The sequence below is a fragment of the Crocuta crocuta genome, unplaced genomic scaffold (assembly GCF_008692635.1).
Source record: "Crocuta crocuta isolate KB4526 unplaced genomic scaffold, BGI_CrCroc_1.0 scaffold886, whole genome shotgun sequence".
Taxonomy (NCBI): Eukaryota; Metazoa; Chordata; class Mammalia; order Carnivora; family Hyaenidae; genus Crocuta; species Crocuta crocuta.
Window position 1 is genome coordinate 247497 of NW_027530624.1, and position 25913 is coordinate 273409.

Below are 25913 nucleotides of genomic sequence, written 5' to 3' on the forward strand. Positions count from 1 at the left end.
TTTTTTTTTTTTTTTTGGTTACTGTTTTTTTAAGTAATCTCTAAGCCAAACGGGGGGGCTTGAACTTACGACCCTGAGATCAAGAGTTGCGTGCTCTACCAACTGAGCCAGACGGGTGCCCCAAAAGGGAAGGGGTTTTGAACATGTCCCAAAGAGTTCAGGGGCTGTTCCTGTGGTGTCTGGACTCTTCAGTCTGCTTGGGCCAGGCCCACGGGCACCTGTATACTGTCCAGAACAATCCCTGGCCTTTCCTGCTCAACACCCTCTACAAGGGTATCACCTTGTTTGTAGAATAAGTATATCCAGCAAGGAGACCACAGAAGGGAGAAGGGCTGGTCTGGGCAAGGGGCAGTCCCGGGGCACCCCTATCTCCTGCTGCTCACATCTGCTCAGCAGTGAGGTCACTGAGGGTGTCCCCCTTCCTCCCACTCCTGTGGCCTCAGCCCTGGTCTGGCCCCATCCTTTCCCTCGTAGACCATCTGCAGCCTCCTCCTTGCCCCACCCTGATGCCAGGAGCCCTAACCCCCGCTTATGACCCTCCCCTCCCCACTACCCCAACTTCTTAGTCTGACTTTCATGGCCTGCCCAGGCCCTGTCCTCCCCAGCCTGAGCACTTCGGGCTGCAGAGGCCTGGAGGGAGCTTGGTCCAGGGACCGGCCATAAATCATCTACTTCTGTTTAGGGAGTGAAGGACTGCCACCCTAGGTCACCTTCAAAAAGGCTCTGGGGATCTCTTCTTATTCCTAAGGCCTTTGATCTTTCGAGGCCCCCCGTCAAACCCCAACTGGTGAGTGACACCGCCTCACTTTTCTTCCAGATGTAGCAAATCCTCTGAGCACCCCGACCCCTGCACTGATTTCAGGTCACACTTGCTCAAGGGTACTGGTTACAGATGTGGGCAGAAGCCACCACCTGGATTCAAATCTCAGCGACACTACTGCCTAGCGTGAGACCTTGGGTGAGTCCCTGTCCCTGTTTTCTCATCTGGACAGCAGGGCTAATACTGAGGTCACCTCACAGGCCCGCTGGGTCACAATCCACGTGCAGTGCGAGCTGTGGTGCCTGCCACGGCTAGGCGGTCATGTGTGCTGTCATTGTAGCTGTGAATAACTGGACAGTCTCCAAGGATACCAAGAACTCACCCTCTTTGCAGTGCCGTGTGCCTGTTAACTTTCTCTTCCTCTTTCACTGGCGGATTCCTAAGTTTTCCACAAAAACTACTTCCTCCAAGGGGTTTGTTACCTGCTCTGGGATCCCACTGTCCCTGCGCATCCCCACCACAGTCCTGAGGATCCTGGGACTGAGATCTGCCTGCTCCCCAGGGGCAGGCCAGGGGCCCGACTCCTCTCCAGTCCCCGGCATCGCCCGGCATGTGGGAGGGAGGCCAGCGGACTCCCAGGCTGAATGAATCAATGAGACACACTCAGAGAGCAAGGCCATCTGTACTTGTGTGTACCCCACTGAGCGCCTGCTGGCGTAAGAGCCTGGGTCTGGGTCCGGGTCATTCCTGGGGTCCCAGCATCACCCAGCCTGCAGCTGGGTACCTGGCTGCCTAGAGGTTTCCTTCCACATTGTCATAAGTGAGCTTAGGAAAGCCCAGAGAGGTCAAGTACCTCTCTCACCACCAGGCAGAGCCAAGTCCCTGTGTGCCCAGGGTCCAGGGAAGGGGACAGTCTTAGGGATAAGCGAGAACCCGAAAAGGTATGCAACAGGGCCCAGCACAGATCTGGCACATGTTCGGGGCTCAGGAAAGGTTACCTGACGTTGCTGGGCACCAGAGTGACAGGTGTAGAGCAAAGAGCCTCGGCAAATGCTCCTTTGTAATGCACTGGGGTGACCTGGGACAGATCACGTCACGTCTCAGGGCTTCAGTTTCCCCTGAGGCAAAGAAAAGCGACAAGGCGCACCCGGCAGAGCCGTTGTGAGGAGTCAGTGGGTTAAGAGGCCGGGGTGGATCCTGGTACCCAACTGGGTGCCAGAGTGGCTTGCCAGGGGGGTTGGGGGGTTGGTCCCCTCTCTCCCGGGGGTGCCCACGATTGATGTTGCAACCTCTCTTATTGCTGCTCTTCGGCTGCGTCACACGAAGGCTGTGTCCAACTGCAGTAGCCCGCTCGCCTCCCCGGCCCCCAGGGCGGCCTGGCACAGCTGCAGCGTGTCCTCAAGTGCCAGCGGCTGGGACGTCTCGATGATGGCAATGGTCTCCCCCAGCTCCGTGCACATGATAGTCTGCTGCGGCTCAGGTGGCGGGGGCGGGGGAGGAGGTGGCGATCGGGGCGGCTGCAGGGTCAGGGCCCGGGCTCGGGCGTGGACCCGCTGGTGCAGGCGCAGGCCTGCCAGGGCGTGGAACCAGCGACCACAGGTCCCACAGTAGTAGGGACTCTTGTTGTACAGACCGGTGATGGGAAGGCGGGGCGCGCGGGCGAAGGCCACGGGCCGCAGGTGCAGCCTCCGGTGCTGCTGCAGGTTGGAGCTCTGCGTGAAGCGCTTGCCACAGTCCAGGCACTGGTAGGGACGCGCGCCCGTGTGCGTCAGCTGGTGGCGGCTGAGGTTGGCCAGAGAGGCAAAGGTCTTGCCACATGAGTGACACTGGAAGGGCCGCTCGCCCGTGTGCGTCCGCAGGTGGTTGCGCACGTGGACCAGCTTCTTGAAGCCCTTGCCGCACACCCCGCAGCGGTGACGCCGCTCGGGAGGCCCGTGGACCGCACGCCGGTGCCGCGAGAGCCGGGAAGCCGAGGCGAAGGACTTGGGGCACTGGGGGCAGGGCAGCTGGGCAGGCGGGGCGGGGGGCGGCGGCGGTNCGCCCCGCTCTTGCCCGCGTGGGTGCGCCGGTGGTATAGAAACTTGGTCATGTTGCTGAAGGTCTTGCCGCAGCGGCAGCGATGCAAGGGGTTGGCGGTGTGTGCCCGCCGGTGAGCCACCAACGTGAGCTCTGTGCCGAAGCCGCGGCCGCAGTCCACACAGAGGTAGCGGGCTTCGCCGCGGTGCAGTCGCAGGTGCTGCTCCAGCGACGCCGCTTTCTTGAAGACCTTGGAGCAGGTGGTGCACTCGTGTGTGCCACCGACGTGCGCCCGCCCGCCAGCCAGCAGCCGGTTCGCGGAGCTGAAGCTGCGCTGGCACTGGTCGCAGTGGAACGGGTGGGCTGCCGATGCCGGGCCACGGGATGCCCGCCGGTGTCGCCGGCGTGCCTCGGATGACGTCCAGCGGGGGGGACAGTCCCCACAGCCCTGGGCCCGGCCAGCTGTGGGTCTGTCGCCTCCTGGGGCATCATCACCCACCTCTGCCACCACCTCCTCTTCCTCCTCTGTCTCTTCATCATCTTCCTCATCCTCCTCCTCTTCCTCCTCCTCCTCGAGCCCATTGCGCTCTTCTTTCTCAAGGGAGTCAAAGTGGGTGCCCTGATGCTCCAAGAACTCCTCGGGAGTGGCACAGAGGGTGGAGCACTCGGGACACTCGTAGGGCTCCATCTTCACTTCGGGTGGGGCAAGGAGGGGAGGTGCTGGGGTCGGGGGAGGCAGAGGGGGCGGCGCGGGTGGATCGGCTGCCACAGTGGAAAGGTGCCGGGCCTTGCGATGAGCCACCCACAGCTCAGGAGAGGGGAAGAGCTCCTGGCAGTCCCCACACTGGTACTGGATCTGGCTCGCAGACTCCCGGAGGTGGGCGTCCTGGTGGGCCAGGAGCTCACCAGGGGACAGGATGAGCTGGCTGCACTCCCCGCACTGGAAAGGCCCATCCTCGGTGCCTGCCATGAGTTCTGGCTCCAGGCCAGCATCCTGGGTGGCCAGCGCCTCCTCCTCTGTGACAGCGGGCACGTGCTGCTCCTGGTGAGAGAGGACTTCCTCCAACGTGTTGTAGAGGCTGCCGCACTCAGAGCACATGAACTGGTGGTGCTGGAAGAAAAGGGACGAGGCAAGGGCCTCCCCAGGTGTCATCTCGGTCACCTCTGTCGACATCTCCGTCATCTCTCCTAACGGCAGTGTTGACGTCTCCATCGCCCCTGGTAACATCTGTGCTGGCATCTCAGCCACTTCAGCCACCTCAGCCGCCACCTCTGCCATGGTGGGGAGGGAGGGCAGTGCCTGGAGAAAAAAGGGAAAGCTGGTGAAACATCGAGAACCCGAGAGAAGGGAGAATGTCTCAGGAGCTTCCTCGCCCATCCTGCCGCTCACCAGCCTCTGTCAGTCAGCGAGCCTGCAGCCAGTGCTGATGCCTCAGTCTTCAACAAACCTGTGGTTCTGAAGCTGACCCATGCCCCATGGTGCCAGGCATCTGTGAGAGACACAGCCTCCTTCAGTCTGGCCTCGGATGCCACCCTCCCTCCTTAGCCAGAGGACTGGCTGCACCTTTTCTAAGAACACGTCCCTTAATGCCTCTTGATGTCTGCCTGTACAGTTTCCTCACTGTGCAGCCCCATTCCCCCTACTAATGTACAAACACACGCGCGCGCGCACGCACGTGTAGCAGTGTTCAAGAGTGCAGGCTTCTGGACCAGACCCTTGGCTTGAATTTGCACTCCACCGAGAAAGCTCTCCTTTTCTGATCTAGCAAACTCCTCCCCAGCATGTCCTTTGTGAAGCCTTTTCTGACAACATCTCTATATCCTCAGGGTGATGTCTACTACTTCTTCCTTTGGGTTCCTATGGTAACCTGTGCCACCTCTATCATAGCAAATATCCTGAGTCCAGGACGCGGTCTGTGCCCCTCTCCAGACTGAGCATGAAGGCAGGGTAGGTCTGATTCACTGGAGGGGCTGATGTCACCAACAAAACCATGGACCTAGGCCAGGGATTTTTAACTTCTGAACCTCCCTCTATGTGCCTCTATCTCTCCTTCTACCTGTGTGGGGGCTCAACCTAGGCCTCTTCACAAAACAGGGGCTCAGAGGCACTTTAGCAAACGACTGTCCTCCCACCCCTTGCTAATTTGCTGAATCCAATCTCCATGGTCTCAATCTTTAACTCATCTGCTAGTACCAGAGGGCAGGTGGAGCTCAGCTTGCAGCCAGGCATGCAAAGTTGCTCATATTAAACTCCAGGACAGATGTTAGTCTCTTCATCACTGATGCAGTCCCAGCACCAAAAACAATGATTAGCCCACAACAGGTACTCAGAAGATATTCTCTGAATGAATAATACTCCCTTCAGGAAGTGAGGCCGTGAGGGCTTAACTCACCCTGTGCCCATTCCACTTCTCCCAACAGACCAACTTTCCTATTAGACGTGAATTTCCACAATAACGCAGCCTAGCACTTGACTGTTTTCAGCTGATGTCCAATAAATGTTCCTTGAATAAATGATTCACTTTAAAAGCCCAGGAGTTACTTTTTTTTAAACTACATACTCCAACTCTCTCACTGATATTTGAGTAGCCGGGGCCCTGCACACAACGGCCATCCAATAAAGTGTTTCCTGGAAGTAGTCAACCCGGAGCCCAAGAGGTCAGTTGTTCCTTGTTTACAGCCCCGTACTCCAAACAGAGAACTCCCACGGGGCGAGGCCCAAAGCCTGGGGTATGGCTCACACAAAGTAGGCACCTAGTAAATATTCCTCTAGAAGGCTGGCCCGAGTAATCTAAAATTCGGACTTTTCTTCCACATTTCTCCCTTCCCAATTTTGGGACTGTGTACTATTGGTAGGGAGGGATAGGGGCTTTCTATACAGTAGATCGGTAAGTCCTTCCAGTAAAGAACCCACCAGGGGCCTGGAAGTTCAACTTTTCCGCAACACATCCCATTTCACCGACCAGACTTCTCAACTCCGCAGTCTGAGAGCACCCTGTAAGGGGTGGGGGCGGCGGGCTCAAGGGTAGGTTCCCGCACGCCGCCGGAGCTGAATCAGTGCTCTAGGACACATAGGAAGGAGCGCTCTCCTTCCACTCCGCGCCGCTCCCGCCCTAGCCCAGGCCCCAAGGATCTTCGTCCCTCCGTGTCCCCTTCGTTCTCCCTCCGCCCCCTCCGTACGCCCAGCTCTCTCTTTCCCCGCCCGCCCCGCGGCGCCCTCACCCGTCTCTCTCGCCTCCTGCAGCCCCCGCCGCTCTTGACACAGACCCTCTCTGCTCCAGGCGTGCGGGACCCCTCACTATCCACACCTACCATTGGGCGGTGCCCTTACCCGTGACAGCCAATCAGAGTCGGCAGCAGAGGGCACGCGCCCCGGCGCCTGCGTGTTGACGCTCAGGCGGGGCTCGGCGAGTTTCTCCACGCACACAACTGTGGCCTGTGGGCGGAGTCAGGCCTCAGACGAGCGCCTGCGCAGTTCTCCAGGGCTGCTCTGTCAAGAGTCAGAAAGTTAAGTGGTGAGAAGTGGGCATCATTGGAAAGCGAGGGCCCATGGAGCGGACTGGGTGGCGGGAGACCTCGGCAGAGGTGTTATTTCATGGCTGAAGAGGCTGAGCATCTCCGAGAGCACAGCTTTGGAGCCAGACACACTTGGGGTACTTCCCCTCTCTGGGCCTCACTTTTAGTCCTGGGTAAAACGGGCTTGACTCTCCTCAAAGACTGTTGAGGGGATTGGATGAAATCAAACACGTAAAAGCGCTCAGCACAGGGCCTGATAAACCGTGGGTGCTCTCTATAACCCGTGTAACATGGGCATAGTCCTTCCCATTTTGTAAAACTGCTTTCCCTACCCTCCTACTCTTCGAGTTGATTTAAGGATATTCACTGGGCTTCAGTAGGTGAGAATTGCCCTCGGAGGGAGAGACTCTTTCAGGGTCACTGCTGCAGCCCAAGTAAAGCCAGTGCTGAGCCAGTGCCAATCAGGATCCAAATCTCCTGCCTTCCAAGGGGAGATAATTCCGGGGGGGGAGACGGGGGAACCACTCTGGGTGGGGGATTTGGTTCAAGGCACATACGGACCTTCGCCTTATGTCACGAAGGTGTGTGTGGGGGCGGGGGGTGGTGGCCACCGCGCCCAAGGCCCCGCCTCGGGGGAGGTGCTCAGACACACAGCGGGGACTCCAGTTCTCTTGATAGAGTGCAACTTGTAGGTGCAGGTTAGAAGAGGGGGTGTTGGGAGGTCCTGTGACCTTGGAGGGCAGAGATTGGAAAGGGCTCTGGGGGGGGGCCGTTTGAGACGGGGACAGGGTGTCTGTAATGAGGGGACCGTGATGGATGCCGTCATTAGGTGCACGGTCAGGATGGAGGGGTCTATTGTAATCGGGAAGGAGCTATTGGTTCCTAAGATGAGATTCGGGAGCTTTCTGGTCTTGATCAGGGATATGGGAGTTTCTGTTGGATGACGGGAGATTTCAGTCGGGGTCATGAGACGGCATAGCTGTTATGTAGGTTCCTGGTTGGCATTAGGAATAGGGACAGTCTAAAGGGGGAGCGTCCGAGTCCTGATCATAAAGGGGCCTAGGCGCTGTCTGAAGCCAGGACTGTCGGGATTGTGGTCCTTTGCCATGGGCAGCTGGGAGCAGTGGGCGTCTAGGTCGTGATTAGGATGGAACTGTAGTCCATGAGATGGATTTGACATGGCGTCAACAAGGACCCGGAGGGTTAAGTCACGGGCTCACAGAAGAACCCTGTAACCGGGTACCAGATCCAGCTCAGACGCGGAATTGCTCTCGCTTTGCGCAGGCGCAGCACTGGCGGGCTAGACGCTACGGTTGGAGGCGGGCCTGGAGGGGTGGGACTTAGAAGCTTCACTCTGCGCTTGCGCCGAAGGGGCGTGGCGGTCGCACCTGCGCGAGTTGGGGGAAGGAGGAGGGGCGAGGTGACGCAGGCGTAATAATAGAGAAGGTGCCAGAAAGATCCAAAACAAGTGGCTGCGGCCGTAGCCCAGGAGTCGTGAGACGCCAGAACCTGGTGAGGATCCAGAGAGCCTTGAGAGCGACTGGTGGCGGGTAGATGGAACCATTTGGGTGTTGGGGAGAGAGCGGTACCGCCCTTGCAGGGCGAGAGGGTCGGGTAGGGGCAGCACCACCTGTGTGGGGCGAAGGGCTGCTTTGGTCGGCTCCACTTGTCGGGGGCAGAGGGTCGCTTTCGGAAGGTATCATTTGGGTGGAGTCGCGGCGCCGATCGGACAGTACCACTGGCCGGAGCCAAGGGGCACGTCCGGACAGTGCTACTCAGAGTCAAAGGGCAGTTGGCAGGGTGCCCTGGGATGGGCCCCCGCGCTTGTTCGGACCGAATCACTTGGTCGGGTCCGGAGGCTGGTTCGGGACATACCACCTGAGGAGGGGCGTTCGGGCTGGGTCGGCCCGACTGGTGGGAGGACGAGCGGGGTCTAGCGTCTAGACCTGTTACTAGGGGACCTCGGGCGATACCATTCCTTTCTGGGGGAAGGGGGAGGCAGAGAGGGCTGGGTTGTGAAGGTAGCCCTGCCCGGCGGATCGAGGTTGGGGAGACGCACTGGCGGGGGTGGGGTCCGGGTGCCCGCGTCGCTGACCATTGCCCCCTCCCCTCTGTGTGGGTTCTAGGCCCAGGTTCTGAGCTTGTGCCGCCCCCCTCCCCCGGGTATGGCGCTGTCCGGGTTGACCCCGGCCCCGAGCTGGGAGGAGGATGAATGTCTGGACTACTACGGGATGCTGTCGCTTCACCGCATGTTCGAGGTGGTGGGCGGACAGCTGACCGAGTGCGAGCTGGAGCTGCTGGCCTTCCTGCTCGACGAAGCTCCCGGCGCGGCCGGCGGTCTGGCCCGCGCCCGAAGCGGCCTGGAGCTGCTGCTGGAGCTGGAGCGCCGCGGGCAGTGTGACGAGAGCAACCTTCGGCTGCTGGGGCAACTCCTGCGCGTGCTGGCGCGCCACGACCTGCTTCCGCACCTGGCGCGCAAGCGGCGCCGTCCAGGTAAGGTGGAATGGCAGGGGGACAGACTTCCGGTGGGGACAGGGCCTTCCTCTCGCTGGGCCTCCATGGTTGCCCTGATAGGGACAGCACCATATCAGCCTGTGTCCCGGCGCGCTCCGCCCCTCCTCCCAGAATATCAATGAGGAACACAAGAGGGAGGAGGCAAGGTTCTGGGAGAGGTGAGCTTGTGGAATTTGGCCACATCAGTGATGTTTGTGGCAGGTGTTTATGGAGGGCTTATTTCATGCCAGGCACAGCAGTAAGCCTTTCGTGTGACTTTACCCTTATATTCTCCCAATAATCCCATGAGGAAACCCTGTTGGTGTCTCCACCATGCAGGGAAGACAGGGTTAAGAGGAGTTAAGCAGCTTGCCTGCATGTCAGGACTGAATCCTATGTGTCGAGCACAGGGGGTACAAGATGTTGGGACTGACAGAGTGTTCCACGAAGCTTACATTTAGTGGGTGTCGGAGAGCAGCCATTAAGGCAAATAACTTATTTTTATTTTTTTTAAACTTTTTTTTTTTAATGTTTTACTTATTTTTGAGAGAGAGACAGCATGAGCAGGGGAGGGTCAGAGAGAGAGGGAGACACAGAATCCGAAACAGGCTCCAGGCTCTGAGCTCTCAGCACAGAGCCCAACACGGGGCTCGAACCCACGAACCACGAGATCATGACCTGAGCCGAAGTTGGACGCTCAACTGACTGAGCCACCCAGGCACCCTGATATTTTATTTTTAGATGTGGTTATAAAAAGATTAAAGCAAAGTTAACAGAATATAGAAGATAGGCAGTGGTTTCTAGTGAAGGCGGCCTTCCTCAGATTGGGTAACCGGCGAAGAGTTTCCGGAGAAAGTGATGTTTGGATGGAGGCTGTACTGCTGCTGTGCGCAGATCTCACGGGAGAAAATGCCAGGCAGAGGGAAAGACAAGCTTTCACCCCTTGGGTCGGGAATGAATTTGGTATCATCAGAGACCAGCGTGGCAGGAGCAGGGGGGGGCAACAAAGCAAGAGCAGAGAGGGAGGTAAGAAGCCACTTACTCAGGGAGTTGCTGATGACATGGGGAAAGCGTGGGAGTCAGGATTCAGAGGTGGCTGGCTTGGCTCTGAGATGATGCCCTCAATCCTCTGAGGTTAAGCACTCCTGGAGGAGCAGTCCTAGGAAGGTGGGAAACTCAAGGGTTTAAGGACAGGAGTCCCTTGTGTCTTGTCGAGCTGTTGAGCTCTCGGCTGGGTTATTAGAGGTGCAGTGGATAGTTGGGGAGCGGGGTTGTGACCTTCCCCTGCCCAGGATGACCAGGAGAAAGGCACCAGTAGAGAAGAACTGACGGTGTTTTTGGAAAAGTGCATCTGGAGGTTAGGCTATGGAAGAGAAGATCTGGGGAGCCTGCTTACTCCTTGGGGCCCCAGGGAGAGCTGAGGGCAACATCGCAGGGGTCCTGACCGTGCGTGGCCCCGGGGGGTCATGAGTCCCGTCTGTCTCTGTAGGTATCTAGCAACCACTGGACAGGAAGCGTCTGAGAGGGTGTGGATGTCTGGGCTCCGGCCTCTGGGGCACCTGGGCTCCCAGTGGGGCAGGAGTCTGTGTCCACGCGGGAATTGGAGGCTGGGCCTAGGAGGGCCCCGGACACTGTGAATACTTCTTTCTGTTTTTCTCTCCGTGAAGTGTCTCCGGAACGTTACAACTACGGCACCTCCAGCTCTTCCTCAAAAAGGACAGAAGGCAGCCGTCGTCGCCGTCGCCAGTCAAGCAGTACCTCAAACGCCCAGCAGGGTCAGTGGGAGACAGGTGAGCCTATGCTGCTGGTTGGGCACGATGGCAGCGTCCCTTTCTTCCTTCTGAACCTTGTATGAACCTGCTCCTTCCCGGCCCATTAAGGAAGGGGCCCAAGGGGTCATTCTGTCTCTGCATTCCTGTGTGTGTGTGTGTGTGTGCGCGCGCGCGTTCGTTCGTTCTATAAAAGCATCTGTCCGGAAGTAACGTATGGAATTGTTTGTTGTGGTTTTATAGTTCATCCAAATGACATCACGTGGTGGGTATTCCTCATGTGGCTTTCTTTGCTGGATCTCTTTCTGAGATTTATTCATGTCGAGGACCTTTAATTGGTTGTTTTTAATTGCCGTGCCAAATCATTTATGCAGTCTTCTCTCCCCTAGTTCCTGAATTATTCATTCAAACATAATTTCAAATTTATTTTTTAACATTTATTTATTTTTGAGAGAGAGACACACAGAGTGTGAGCGGGGGAGGGGCAGAGAGAGTGGGAGACACAGAATCCGAAGCAGGCTCCAGGCTCTGAGCTGTCAGCACAGAGTCAGACATGGGGCTCGAACCCATGAACCGTGAGATCATGACCTGAGCCGAAGTCAGACGCTGAACTGACTGAGCCACCCAGGCGCCCCTGCATCTTGCCACTTTTGCTTTACGTGTGTGTACACGTAATGATGGGTTTTTAGTTGACTGTTCTGAGTGAAAGTTACAGCCATCCGGACACTTTTTCTCTGCGTAGCAGGCATTTCTTGAGAATAAGGACGTTGTCCTGGACCATCTCCAGACCATATCACACCTGATATGTTGTGATGTCGTGAATTCTCTGATATCCTGATGGTTCATTTTCAAATCTCCGCAAGAGTGACTCCATTCTCAGGACCCACTCATAGTTGAGCTTCTCTGCTTTGAATGATGTCTCCTTAACCTCGTAGTCTAGAACCCAAACTCCCCAACCCTGTAGTTTCTTTTCTTCCCGTGACGTCCATCGCCTTATTGACCCAGTCAGGCTCGTTGTTTTGTACACTGCCCCAATTGTTTCGGAAGTGTCTGATAGCTTCCTGCTGGTGTCATTTAACTGGTTTCTTTGTCCCCTGTATCTCCTGTGAAGTGGGAAAGCCCCCACATACTCACACCAGGAGACAAGGGTGGCAACAGCCACTGGGCGCTGGTTATAGTTTATAACTTGAAAACCATGGAAATGTGTGTGGCAAGAAGAGCATAGAGTAATTTATTTCTAGGGCCGATAGTGAGGTAAAAAGTAAGGTGCAAAAAAAGAGTGGGTCAGGAGGCTTGGTTAGATTCAGGTTACATGTTTTTGGCAGGAATGCTCCTCGGTCGATGCCGTGAGCTTTGCGCTGGAGCACATCGGGAGTCATAAGGTCTGGTTTTCTTGCTGTGAGCGGGCAAGTTTGATCACTTGGTTAAGGTGGTGTCTGCCATATTTGTCCTTTGTCAAGGCACATTTTCCTCTTTGATGGTTAGTAAATAACCTGTGGGGTGATGCTTGGGCATCGCCAGTGCGTTTAACCTGCACTGGTGATCTCTGCCCAGACCAGTCATTACATCGGTGTTCACAAAATGGTAATTTCCTTATTCTTTTTTCGATGTCTATCAGCTGGCAGGCAGTCTTTGACCAGTTTCTCTGGGGCGCCTGGGTGGCTCAGTTGGTTGGGCGTCCGACTCGATCTCAGATCTTGGTTTCAGGGTTGTGAGTTCAGGCCCCTTGTTGGGTGGGCTCTGCACTGGGCGTAAAGCCTACTTTAAAAAAAAAGTTTGTCTTTTTTCTCTCTCTTGTCTTGGGGGGGGTGGGGGAGTGTCACTCTGGGCTCATGTATTGTTTATTTACTGTGTTAGAATATATTAGTCATTCTTCCTGGTGTTCACATTGACTAGCTCCTACTGTCTTTGTGATTTGCCTCCATCATCCTTTGGGCTTCCTGCTCTGTGTCACTGCAGGTCGTTCTGGACTCGGCTTGTACTTTTCCTTCCCCAGGCCTGGAGTCTGCTGTTTCTAGAAGCCTGGTTTCTTTCAGAGGCTCTGGCATGTAGAGACCAAGACCTGGGTGCTGAGTGTGCGTGTTTTTCTGGATTCTTCTAGTGAACAGAGACTGCTTTAAAAAAATTCCTATTTGGGGCAACTGGTGGCTCAGTCAGTTAAGCGTTGGACTTCATCTCAGGTCATGATCTCACAGTTCATAAGTTCAAGCCCCACATCAGGCTCTGTGCTGACAGCTCAGAGCCTGGAGCCTGCTTTGGATTCTGTGTCTCCCTCTCTCTCTGCCCTCTCTTGCTCACTCTTGCTCTGTCTCTCTCTCTCTCTCTCTCTCTCAAACCAAACCAAACCGTAAATTAAAATTTTTTTAAAAAATATTTTTATTTATTTCTAGGAAAGAGAGAGACAGCGTGAGCAGGGGAGGGTCAGAGAGAGAGGGAGACACAGACTCTGAAATAGGCTCCAGGCTCTGAGCTGGCAGTCAGCACAGAGCCCGACGTGGGGCTTGAACCCACGAACCGCGAGATCATGACCTAAGTGAAAGTCGGACGCTTAACCGATTAAGCCACCCAGTCGCCCCTAAACCATAAATTAAATTAAAAAAAAAATCCTAGTAGTGTTTCAGTTCAAAATTAGCATTATGAGGACTTTTCACGTTAAAAATTTTGATTCTTATTTTTCAAATTATTTTTTTTAAATTCTTAAAATGTTTAAATTTATTTCTGAGAGAGAGAGAGACAGCGTGAGCAGGGGAGGGTCAGAGAGAGGAGACACAGAATCTGAAGCAGGCTCCAGGCTCTGAGCTAGCTGTCCGCACAAAGCCCGACGCAGGGCTCAAACCCACGAACTGTGAGATCATGACCTGAGCCGAAGTTGGATGCTTAACCGACTGAGCCACCAAGGCACCCCGCCCCCCCAAAAAAACCCCTTTTTTTTAAGTTTATTTATTTTGAGAGAGAGCAAGTACAGGAGGGGCAGACAGAGAGAATCCCAAGCAGGCTCCACGCTCAGTGGAGAGCCCAGCATGCGGCTCGATTTCAAGAACTGTGAGATCATGACCTGAACCGAGCTCAATAATCAGATGGATGGTGAATGGACTGAGCCACCCATGTGCCCCTAAAAATTCTGGTTCTTAATGACATTCGGAAAATGGATTTATTTGCTTCATTGTACAACCATCATAAAATAGCTTTGAAAGTACAACGTCAGTACCGTTGCTGACTGCGTCTGCTGAATGAAGCATACCATTTATTTGTGGCTCTTCCTGTCCTAGGAGTATATCCCACTGAGAGTTTACAGTCAGAGTGTTCTTCCAAGTTACTTGAAATAATTCTTTCGTTCCTGTTACTAATTACGTATACATATATAGCTAGGTTCATTTGTTTCTGTTTAATTTTATGGTTGGTGTTATTTTGGTTTCTTTTTAAGTTTTTGAATATGTAAAACAGTTATATGACTCAAAAGTCAAAACTAATGTATGTGGGAAAGACATTCTTAGAAGTATCATTTACAGTGTTGTTGCCCCACCCCGTAGTGAATAGGTAACCAGTTTCATTACTTCCGATTTATCTTTAGTGTTTCATCTTGTAAAAATAGCAACTATGTATATGTTTTTATTTTCTCTCTTTTTTTAGGTGAATTACACACAGTTATAAACACTTGGATTACACCTTGCTTATTTCCCTAAAGAGGCTACTCCGGAAGTTACTCTGTACTTCTTATTAGATATTTACGTTGTTTTCACATTTAGATAGTTATAAACAATGCCCCAGTGGCCTGTTTCCTGGTGTGAGCCTGCAGGGGTTTCATTAAGGTCACATGTAGGACTGCTGGGGGTGGGGGGTGCTCTTTTAAATGATGCTAGGTTACACATATTGCTTATCTTTTTTTTGTCTTCATATTTTATTTAATTTTTTTAATGTTTTACTTATTTCTGAGAGAGAGAGAGAGAGAGAGGGAGACACACACGGTGAGTAGGGGAGGATCAGAGAGAGAGGGAGACACAGATCTGAAACAGGCTCCAGACTCTGAGCTGGCTGTCAGCACAGAGCTCGATGTGAGGCTCGAACCCACGAACCATGAGATCATGGACCTGAGCCGAAGTCGGACGCTTAACTGACTGAGCCACCCAGGTGCCCCTATATTATTTATTTTGAGAGCGAGAGAACACAAGCGAGCAGGGCAGGGGGAGAGAGGATCCCAAGCAGGCTTCGCACTGTCATTGCAGAGCCTCACGTGGGGCTTAAACTCACGAACTGTAGGATCATGACCTGAGCGGAAAGAGTAGGATGCTTGGGGGCACCTGGGTGGCTTGGTCGGTTAAGCATCCGACTTCGGCTCAGGTCATGATCTTGCGGTTTGTGAGTTCGAGCCCTGCTTCAGGCTCAGACCGTGGAGTCTGCTTCAGATTCTGTGTCTTCTTTTCTCTCTGCCCTTCCCCTGCTCACAGTCTGCCCTTCCCCTGGTCCATCTCTCTTTCAAGAATGAATAAAGAAACATTAAAAAAAAAAAAAAAGTCAGATGCTTAACTGAGCTACCCAGGTGCCCCAACTGCCCATCTCATGGACGGGGCCATTGAGGTCCAGGAAGCAGAGGTGCTCACCCAGGGTATTCATGGCATGGAGACCAGCCCTGAGCTCTTCTCCAGGCACCTGCCTTAGTGCTCTGTTATCCTGGCCCTCAGCATGCCCTCTCTTTCCCTTCTTAGGTTCCCCACCGACCAAGCGGCAGCGGCGGAGCCGGGGCCGGCCCAGCGGTGGTGCCAGGCGGCGGCGGAGAGGGGCCCCGGCCACCCCCCCGCAGCAGCAGGAGCCAGCCAGACCTGCCTCAGAAGGCAAAGTGACCTGTGGTAGGTGTCTGCGGGCCTTGGCAAATGTTCACACGGAGCCTTGGCGGACTGCATGGAGGGTGGGGGAGACAGGCACTCATCTGGAGTGTGGCACACCTAGTGGGTAGGCAGTGGCTTCTGGCCATCTGGACTCGGATGTCCCTTCTGTTATTATCTTGCCTGCTCACATCTTGTCGGGGGCTGAAAGATCGCATGTGCTACCTTCCCCAGGAAGCCTTTACAGACCACTCCCTGCTCTCAATTTCATTTGCTTTTTCAGTAAATGTTTCATGGGTTTTCATATTCTACAGTCTTTTTTGTTGCAGTGGTGGAAATACTGCACAGGGGCAGGGTGGGGATCCTGGGACAGGCTGCCGGGTTCACCTCTTGGCCTTGGCACTTAAATAGGTTGTCTGACCTAGGGCAGGTGACCGAACTCTTTTGTGTAAGATGACGCCCATAATAGTGATTTCCAAGTTGGGTTGTGGCAAGAGAAAATGAGTAATACGTTCTCACCAGCGCCTGGCCTGGGGACCATGCCGTGCGCTGCCTACCAGTTTGTGTCTCCTCTTGCTCTTCCTGTGCAGCATGCTTGGGACAGGAATAGCAGCGAGGTCCCTGCCCTTGGGGAGGCGACCTTCTAGTAGGGTGACAGACCAGTGAAACTGAAGCTCGCTTTAGATAGCGCCATGAGCAGAGGGTGGGGAGTGAGTGGAAGAGCCCGGCCTGAGCCCGAGCTCTTGGGCCTTGGAGTAGATGGGAGTTGGGATTTTATTCCATACAGTGAGCATTACGTAGAGTTTTCAGCAGAGGATTGAGGTGATCTGATACCTGATTTTGACGGGACTCTGATTCCCTCTGGAAGATAAGTTGATAAACGAGTTACTGTTTATAAAGAGCTTGGACCTGTGCTGAGCATATATGTGTGTTCTGGCAGGGATGTTTGAATAACTTGAACAAAAGGGAAGTGGGGAATNGGAGAAGGGGTGCACGAACAAGGCTGCCTGGGCCCACAGGTGTTGCTGGGGCGGGTGGGGAGATTCGGCCGCGGAGATTCGTGCTTAGACCTTGCCTTTAAGAAAGTCTCCGTGGTCCTAAGGGAGTAGATGGATGTGGATGGAGGTGGGCCCACTCTCTTTCCCTGGGCCCGCACCACTCCGGTACCTCCTCCCCTGAGCATCCTGTGAGGCTTCAGATACCTTTGCCTAGTGCCCCCAAGAGGAACAGACCAATAGAGTCAGCCAGTGTCCTCCAGCAGCCCCCAGCTTGTGGGGGTGGCTGCCCTGTGTGACTGTCCCCAGAGGCAGGCAATAATTACCAGAGCCACAGGGCTGGTGGAGGGCGTCACTGCCTCCTAGGGAGCCTGCAGAGCTGAGGCTGGGGAAGGGTCTTGTTGCCAGCAGAGGTTTCACGTCTCTTCCCTGAGGACAGGGCTGCGATCGTTCGGGAGGCGCTTACCTAGGGTGTGGCGGGGAGGACTGGAAGCAGGTCTGACTGCTGACTCACTGGGCAGGGTGGGGCTGGAGGGAGTCTCTCCCCAGTAGGGCCCTGGTGGTTCCCTCTGAAAAAGCTGGGATGGCTCACTTGTTTTTTTTGTTGTTTTTTTTTTTAATGTTTGTTTATTTTTGAGAGAGAGGGTGAGTGAGACAGAGCATGAATGGGGGAGGGGCCAAGAGGAAGAGGGACACACAGAATACGAAGCAGGGTCCAGGTTCCGAGCTGTCAGTGCAGAGCCTGACGTGGGGCTCGAACCCATGAGCCGTGAGATCATGACCTGAGCTGAAGTCAGACGCCTTAACTCAGGCGCCCCCGGGATGGCTCACGTCTAACGAGGCCCAGTACTAAGGGTGTGGAAGGAGGCTCCTCCAGGCCCGAGTGACCTGCCGTTCTTGCCCCCTCATGGTGTTTGACAGTTGTGGTGGGTAAGCCCAAGTCAGCTGCTCTCCCCAGAGGGGTAGAACTAGACTCAACTCTCGGTTTCCCCAGGGGAAGGACATCTGGAGTGTCCTAAGCTTGGGCACTGTGCTGGGCAGGCCACTCATCTGGCCCTGAATTTTCAAGCCAGCGCTGAGGTAGGGGTGACAGCCCCCACCGTGCAGAGTGGCAGCGTTGGCTCCTTCTCTTATCCCACATGTGTTCTCAGAGCACTTACTGCACGCTGGGCACAGCGGGGATGGGAGGTGCTCGTGCTCACAGGGTGTGTGGTTTGGTGGGAGGAGAAAGCCAAGCTAGGACTTCAGATGGTGGCTGAGAGGAGAAGGCAGGGCAAGGGGTGGGAAGTGATGGGAAATGCAGTTTAAGATGCATATTCAAGGTAGGGTGGTCTCAGAAGCCCCCTTGGAAGAGACCAAGTGAGTGTGTATATGGCTGGGGAAGAGGGTGAGATACGGGACAGCAGGTGCCAAGGTCTGAGTGAGCTGGTGGTGATGAAGGGCTGGTGAGGAAGCTGGCGAGGCTGGAGGCAGGGAGCAAGGGGAGACGGCTGGGAGGTGGGGGCGGAAGAGGTGGTGGGGCCGGTCCTGCTGGGCCAGCAGCCATGGGCCAGGGCTTTTGGTAATTTTTATTATTTTTTTAAAGAACGTTTTAGTGTTTGTTTTATTATTTTTTTAAACTTTTGTTTAATTTTGAGTGTAAGACCAAAACATGAGTGGGGGAGGAACAGAGAGGGAGACAGAGAATCTGAAGCAGGCTTCAGTCTCTGAGCTGTCCCCTGTTCATACGGTGAGCAGTTGGGGCGCCTGGGTGGCTCGGTTAAGCATCTGTGTTTTTTATTTTATTTTTTTTAATGTTTATTCATTCATTCTTGAGAGAGTGTGTGTGTGTGAGCAGGGGAAAGGCAGAGAGAGAGGGAGACACAGAATCTGAAGCAGGCTCCAGGGTCTGAGCCTGACGCAGGGCTCGAACTCACAAACTGCAAGATCATGACCTGAGCCGAAGTCGAACTCTTAACCTAACTGAGCCACCCAGGCGCCCCAGTGTTCTATTTATTTTTGAGAGAGTGAGCACAAGTCGGGGGAGGTGGCAGGAATCTGGGGAGACAGTGGATCCGAAGTGCTGACAGCAGAGAGCTGGACACAGGGCTCAAACTCACGAACCGTGAGATCATGCCCTGAGCCGAAGTCGGACGTTCAACTGACTGAGCCACCCAGGTGCTCCTCATTTCTTTAAATGATGGAAAGCAACCAGAGGATTTGAGTGACAGGATGAGCTTTGCTTTTTTCCCCTGTTTTCCGTGGAGAAGGTACAGAGGCAGATATGCCGTGATAACCCTTGTCCCATCTTCCTCTGGTTTCAGCAGCTGTCAACTCATGGTTGATCTTGCTGCATCATCCGTACTGTTTTGGAGTCAATTTCAAGTGTCTTGTCTTGTTATTTCACCTGTAGATTTTCTGCTGCTGATCTAAAAGATCAGAATTCTTTAAAAAAAAAACACACACACACACCAGAAAAATGGAACAGTCTCTTAGTATCACATGTCTAATTAGTGCTCAAAGATCCAGGTGCCTCGTGAGTGCTGGCTCCCCTAAGCCTCTCCTGATCTCGGAGGTTTCCCTGCCTTGCCATCTTCTCTCCCTCATCCCCCTCGTCTTGTGTTGTTGAAAGTAGTTGTTCTGTAGGTTCCTGAAGACTGGAGTTTGCCAATTGCTTCCCTGCGGTAGAGTGAATTGAACGTGTTCCCCTATTTGTCTGTATTTCCTGAAAAGTGCTGCTCAGGCCTGGAGAGGCCTGATCAGGTTCTGGTTTGCACTTCTGTTGTATTTTTGAGCTCGCTTCCCAGGTGGTGTTGCGGTCTTCCATCCTTCCATCTTTCCATTGGGCAGCAGGTAATGTCTGCTCATTTTGTCTCTGCCGTCGGGTCAGTGGCAGCCTCTCCTTATTCAGTAGAATTTTGACGTTTGACACGTCTTGGGGAAGAGACTGAAGAGGGCGATGGGGTGCCACCGCTCTCCTGGAATCCTGGCCTCTGGAGGTGACCACACCCCTCCGCACCTCCAGGGCCTCCTTCGTAAAACCAGCACCTGCGATTTTCTGTCAGCCCTCTCTGGCTGCCTCTCCCTTGTGCGGTCCCTTCCCTGGTCCCCTCCCATTTCCCTCTGCATCACATTCTGCCCCAGAAGGGAGGGGCGGGAGGGGGGATCAAGGGTCCCTGGGGCCCACCTGAGTGCCGGAAGCCAGAGCGGCTCTGCTCACTAAGACAGTGTAGCCACAGCCTCTGCCCTGCAGGCAGGGAGCCTCTCTGCACAGTGACCCTAGTGGAGAGGGACTGTGGCCAGAGGAACCAAGTCGGCCGGCCCCCAGCCCCGGCTGCATGCGTGCCGGACACTCTTGGGCTTTGCTCCTCAGTGGTGCACCTGGGCCGGGCGGTCCACTTCTCTGCACGTGTGCTGCTTCTGTGCTGGCCCAGCCACCTTTGGCCTTCCCTGACTCCTGCCCTGGCTCTGTTCCTGACCGCCTGCCGCTTCCGCAGTGCAGCTGGAGTCGTCTCGGCATGAGGTCATGTCCTTTCTGAGGCCCTTGGAGGGCTCATCACGTGCCAGGCACTGGCCTCTGCTCTTGACTTTCATCCAGCCAAGGCATCCCCAAAGCAGCCCCACGAGCAGGTGCCCATGTTAGGAGGCCCTGGAGGTACGGAGGGGTGTGGTCACCTCAGGGGCCCCGACTCCCTGCCCCACCCACCGGCTTGGCCCCACCCCTCCAGTCGGTCCTGCCCTGTGCCCTGCTCCTCCTCCAGGCTCAAGCCACGCTGCCGCCGGCCCACAGCCTGTGAACACCTCAAGTGCATTTCCTGCTTCGGGACTTGGCGTGCGGGCCATGTCATATTCTGGGAATGCTGCTCTTCGCTCTCCTGGCTTTTCTGTCTCGATCTACTTGTTCTTCACATTTTACTTCCAGTGTCATTTCCTGGAGAGGGTCTGTCTGATCACTGCAATCTAAATTACAGCTTGCTGTCTCTAATTTTCTCTCATGGCCCTCAGGATGTCTTTTAATTCCAGGTTTCTGTGTGTCGTTGTGTGAGTGGCAGCAAATAGGACAGGGGTAGTTAAGAGCTCAGGCTCTGGAGCCAGGCACCTGGGTTGCAATTCCAGCCCTGCCATTTCCTGTCCATGTGGCCTTAGGCAGGTGACTCATCCTCTGTGCCTCAGTTTCCCCATCTACAGAAAGGAGGTAATAGCACTACCAGATGAGGTTGCAGGGCTCATTGGAGCGTTAATAAATGTGACACGTGTGTGCCACTCTGCAGTAACCTACCATGTATGTGTCAGCTGTTGCCCTTCAGTCATTTCAGTGAAGACTTGAGAGACTGAGCTCGGTGCCCATGATTCAGGGCCAGGGACGGAGGGGTGGCTCATGTAGGGCCTCTTTTTCCTCGTGGAGTCTCCTTGTCCTCTTTCTCTTTGTACCATGCTTTCGTGCTCCAGACCCGAGGCTGGACTGTGGTCTGGTGAAGGATTTCCTCATTTGACAGTGGGGATGAGGCAAGTGCTGTGGGGACTTGGGGCCTGTGATCAGGAGGCCTGGCCCCGGAGAGGTGCTCCCTAACCAGAGTTCCATACCTCCCAGGCCCGCTTGTGGCAGGGCATGCACCTCACGCCAGCATTCCCGGCACTTTGTAAATATATCTGTTGAATGGAAGAACGGATGCGACACACGGTAGTCTCTTGGTCCTCTCCTACCACCTGCCATGTCGGGGGGTAGGCTCAGGATGAGTGGTTTCTACGCCAGGTTGAGTGCCGATCTGTGCTGAGGAGAAAGGTGATCTGGGAGGGTTGTGCCTGCATGGGATGTGCAGTTCTATGGGCTGGGCCTTGGTGTGTGAGTGGGTGTTGTGGGGCAGAGGAGGTGGACAGGTCATCGTGTGAGTAAGCCTTATGCTGGGGGCACTGCCCTTGTGCCTGGAGGGCAGGGCATGGGGGACTGCAGCTGGGACCGAAGGAGCAGATGAGGGAGGAAGTTGACTCCGGCCCAAGCAAGAGAGGGCCAGGCCTGGGCAGGGGCTGTGTTGGGTAGAGAGGTGGGTGTCGAAATCGCAGTTCCTGTTTCTGGGTGCCTTCTGTGCCCTATGCTCTGGGGCTTCATGAGTCGCCTTGTTTAACCCTCATGACCGCACCATGCGGCAGGGACCTCTTGTTTGTCTCTTTATGTTTTTCAGGTGGGGAAACTGAGGCTCAGAGAGGTGAGGTCACATGCCCAAGGCCCCACAGCTAGAGAGTGGCAGAGCCGGGACTCGCCTCAAGGTCTGTCGGACTCCGCCACCTGGCTCTGTGCCTCTGCCACTGAGCTGCCCTGTGTGGCCTTAGACAGGTGCTGCTCCTCCCAGGCCCCTGCTCCCTAGCCCCCACCTACGGAGGGCGCGGTCAGACACTCATGGGAGGCAAGGATGTGGGCCCAGAGGTTTTAGGTGGTTCTTAGGTGGAGGGAGCTGGGTCTGAGTGCCATGGGAAGTCCTAGGGGCCAAGGCTAGTTAGGTTTCCTTGGGTCTCAAGCTGAGCGGGTGAGGGTCCCCTCCAGGCTGAAAGCAGAAGGGTTTGGGGTGGGAGGAGGAAGTGGGTGGTACTGAGAAGTCATCTGGGGGAGCAGAGATGTGTCTTTCACCTTGTGCTCTGCGGCTGACACTGTGAAAGGTGAAGGGAGTCGGGGATGTGGCCCTTCCCCTTCCAGAGCTTCAGTTTCCTCATCTGTCGAATGGGTTGGCAGCCCCTGCCCCACAAGGCTGACCCTGCCCCGTGGCCCCACCCAAAGCATTGGCACATTGGAGCTTCTGGCGGCCGCTGTTCTCAGGGCACCCGTCAGGTACGCCTTACTGTGCTTGCTAGTTCTTTTCCATCGTTGCTCTTTTTTTAACCCTTTTAACAGTCTTTCAGAGTCGGAATTCCCTGTTCAGGTAAGAACCTGGGCTCGGAGAGGCTATGACTTGTTCCAGGTTGCACAGCTGGTGCCTGAAGGCTCCTGGGTTAGAATCTCTCCATTGATCCAAAGCTGTCCTCTGGGGCACAGGAGGCTCAGTGACCTCTGTGGAGGGCTGCCGTTCCCTGGCTAGGCGACCTTGGGCGAATTGCTTCACTTCTCTTTGCCTCCATTTGCTCACCTGTAAATTGGGGTGATAGCAGGGCCTGTCTCATGGAGTGTTTGAGGATTAAATGAGTTGGTAGTGCTTGTCTTTTCCAGCTCCCAGCTGATCCTCAGGGCAGCGGTGTTGTGTGGGGAGGAGGTTCTGTTAGTAGCCTGAGTCATGAGTGGGAGTTCAGTAATCCCACAGGGAGGTGACATGCCTGAGGTCACATTTACAGGGACAGTCTGGGAAGTCTCAGGTCCTGTGCCCTGCACGGAGCTGCCATCTCATTTGGGCAGCCGTGGTCAGGGTTCTAAGCAGCAGCAGCTCCGCTCAGGCTGGCCTGAGCACAGAGGGAGCGGATGGTAGCTGAAAATCCAGGTGTCTGGGGCTCGTGTGGGACACTCCGTTTCTTCCTCTCCTTTGGTGACCCTGAGTAGGCTTTGTGCCTCTCCCCTCCGGGTGGTAGAGTGGCCCCCCGCAGCTCCAGGCTTACAGCTCACCATCTCAGCAGCCTCTGAGGGGAGAGAGCGCCTGCTGCCGGCAGAGCCAGCCCAGTTCTGGCCTGGAGACTCCGGGCGGTGCTCCCTGGGCCAGCGATGTGGCTGGCCCCGCAGGAGTCTCCCTGAGGGCAGGAGGGGGTGAGGCCCGTTGTCTCAAGGCAGGGCCATTAGTCCATGTGGTGGTGATTTCACAAATACATGTTGAACACCCACCATGTGCCACAGGGCTGCACAAGTGAGTGAGACAGTCCCTTCAGGGGCTCCTGGTGGGGGGGGAGACAGGTGGTGAGCCTGACAGTATAAGGGGAGCGCAGAGGAGGTTAGAAAGTGCAAAGTGCCTTGGGAAGAAATGGCGTAGGGTCTGGGAGACTGGCCATGTTGGGCGCCAGGGTGGTGGTGGTGGTAAAGTTTTAAATAGGTTAGAGCGGCCTCACTGGGAAAGTGGCATTTGAAGGAGGTAAGGGAGCAAGTCCTGTGAAGACGGGCAGAGCATCTCCAGCTGGAGAGGCAGGGCTGGGCCTGGTGGGTGGGGGTGCAGCAGGGTGCTGAGGCTGGAGCAGGGCATGTGAGGGGAGAGGGGGTTGCCAGGTCAAGAGGTAACAGAGGCCAGGCCACAGGAGGGAAGCCATGCGAGGGTGTCACCCGTACTTGGGTATGCTTACCAGAAGGGGGAAGGATGTGGGGAGATGCAGAGCAACCCATGGGGGGATGGGAGGAGCCTGTTGGAGGAGGCTCGACTGTGGGAGGAAGGGTTGCGGTCCTCCCCGGTCGCATCTCTCAGTGTGTCGCGTGTGGGCTCCTCCCTGACCAGTCCCTCCTTCCTCCGCAGACATCCGGCTCAGGGTGCGAGCAGAGTACTGTGAGCACGGGCCCGCCTTGGAGCAGGGCGTGGCATCCCGGCGACCCCAGGCGCTGGCCCGGCAGCTGGACGTGTTTGGGCAGGCCACTGCAGTGCTGCGCTCCCGGGACCTGGGCTCCGTGGTGTGTGACATCAAGTTCTCGGAGCTCTCCTATCTGGACGCCTTCTGGGGCGATTACCTGAGTGGCGCCCTGCTGCAGGCCCTGCGGGGCGTGTTCCTGACTGAGGCCCTTCGTGAGGCCGTGGGCCGGGAGGCTGTCCGCCTGCTGGTCAGTGTGGATGAGGCCGACTACGAGGCTGGCCGGCGCCGCCTGCTGCTGATGGAGGAGGAGGGGGGACGGCGCCCGACTGAGGCCTCCTGATCCTGGACCTGGCAGGACTGAACCCACCTCCTAGCCTCTGGGCCACTTTCTTCCCTGGAGGACATCCATCTCTGCCCCTAGAGGACTATCACTGCAGCAGCTCTGAGGACTGGGACAGGTGGCCTGGCCCCTTTACAGCCTCTCCCACAGGATGTGGGCTTTGAGGCCTGAACCACTTCCACCTGAGTTTTCTTCCCCGCCTTCCCCCAGCCCTACCCCCAGGTGTGTTCCCTCAGCTTCAGGAGGCGGGGGGCACAGGCATGCAGATCGGAAAGGGAGGGAGGCAGGCATACCTACACAGTCACCAAAGGCCCCCTGCACACCGTGTCCCCGACCCTGGGCTTTGTGCACACGTGCTCACTGCCCCCTCTGGAATCTCCCCTGGCTGCCCTGGCCTGCTCCGCACATGTCTTGGGCCTAAGGGCTTCTCTCTCAGGATCTCTGATTTTACTGCTCCCAACCCTGGACGCCAGCTACTCTGGGCTCTGGGGCTAGGGTGCACACGGGGCCTGCTCACCTTGCCCTCACATCTCTACAGCCAGCCAGGGCTCTGCCCAGCTTCCATACACAGACCTGGCTCTCCACATTGTCCTGCTCCCCAGAGTTGGCCGCAGACTGGCATGTGGACCTACGCCCGGCGTGTCACACCGCAGTGCAGCAGCATTAGACCAAGTGTGTTGTTGCCCATGGGGCCAGGATCAGAAGTCCTCTTCCTTCTCAGAAAGGGAAGGCAAAGGCTTGGGGCTGATGGGAAAGGCCTTTTACAAATGGCGCCAATAAAACTGCCCTGGATTGGGGCTTAGGGTGGGCATCGAGGCTCCCTAGGACTCTTTCTTTATGGGTGGAGGAAGGAGCTGATGAGGGCCTGGGCCTAGTACCCATCCTGGAGTTCCTGGCCCAGTATCAGGCTAGAGGAAGCAGGATGCTGGAGTATCCTCTGCTGCCATAGGCTTGCCCTCCTCCTATCCTAGGTTTCCTCATCTGTCAAAGGAAATACTGCCTTGGGGTCATAACCTGTCCCAATCTTGTTTGTGCACACTCGGCTGTTGTGTGTTCCTGGGAGCACTAGGGTGGTGTCATTCACTGAGGTGGGCTAGCTATTTAGCCCAAAGCTTTGGAAAGCAAATGGATCATGAGCCCAGTTCTCTGCCTGAAATCTCTGTCCAAATGATGCCTTGCGCCTTCTGGAGAGTCCTAAATCTGGACCTGCCTTCTTCCTCCGGAGGCCCAACACTTCTTCCTGCTGCCTTGTGGCTCCAGGAGGTTGTGGCCTCCTTTTCCTTCCCTCACCTTGTTTAAGGGCTTAGGAACTCAGGTTTCTTACTCAATACTGATGTTTTCCTTCCTGTGTGGGAAGGGAACCAGGTATGGGGGTGGGGTGAGAGGGAGTGGACAGGGTCCGCTGACATTTCATGGGGGGAGGGGCGCTCCTGTCCACATATGGGAACCTGGAACCCTGGTGTCCGTTGGTGTGTAGGAACAGAGTGGCAAGTCTAGGAGCAGCCGAGTCCTGTCCAGGAGTCAAGACCTGGTCTAGCTAGTTGCTATGTGACTTGACGATCATACCTTTGTCCTCTCTGGGATGGAGCTAAGATCTGCTAGACACCCACTCGATCTATTTAAATGCTTAGCCTGTGTGAAGTAGGGATTTTTACCCCCCTTTTTAAAAAGTTTATTTTTGAGAGAAAGTGAGGGAGGGGCAGAGAGAAGAGAGGGTCAGGGGATCCTAAGTGGGTTCTGTGCTGACAGCGCCCCCACCCT

At 55.6% G+C, this 25913-nt stretch overlaps 2 protein-coding genes across 4 annotated transcripts; one reads left to right on the top strand and one right to left on the bottom strand.

Annotated features, from left to right (window-relative positions):
• Positions 1–1423: 1423 nt before the first annotated feature.
• Positions 1424–6068, bottom strand: ZNF526 (zinc finger protein 526). Its single transcript, XM_077768153.1, is given in 3 exon segments — positions 1424–2798; positions 2801–4076; positions 5999–6068. Coding segments are annotated over 2 exon segments (1977 nt in total). The 5' UTR covers positions 4056–4076; positions 5999–6068; the 3' UTR covers positions 1424–2076.
• A 197-nt stretch (positions 6069–6265) lies between these two features.
• On the top strand, positions 6266–24968 carry DEDD2 (death effector domain containing 2). Of its 3 annotated transcripts, none has more exons than XM_077768158.1 (5): positions 6266–6291; positions 8419–8785; positions 10453–10575; positions 15258–15398; positions 23761–24968. In XM_077768158.1, exons 2-5 carry the CDS (start codon positions 8458–8460, stop codon positions 24150–24152), a joined length of 984 nt encoding a protein of 327 aa, XP_077624284.1. In that variant the 5' UTR covers positions 6266–6291; positions 8419–8457; the 3' UTR covers positions 24153–24968. The 3 variants fall into 3 exon arrangements, with proteins under 3 accessions (XP_077624284.1, XP_077624283.1, XP_077624281.1); XM_077768157.1 differs by lacking the exon at positions 6266–6291 and adding an exon at positions 7665–7842; XM_077768155.1 differs by lacking the exon at positions 6266–6291 and adding an exon at positions 7667–7804.
• Positions 24969–25913: the final 945 nt, after the last annotated feature.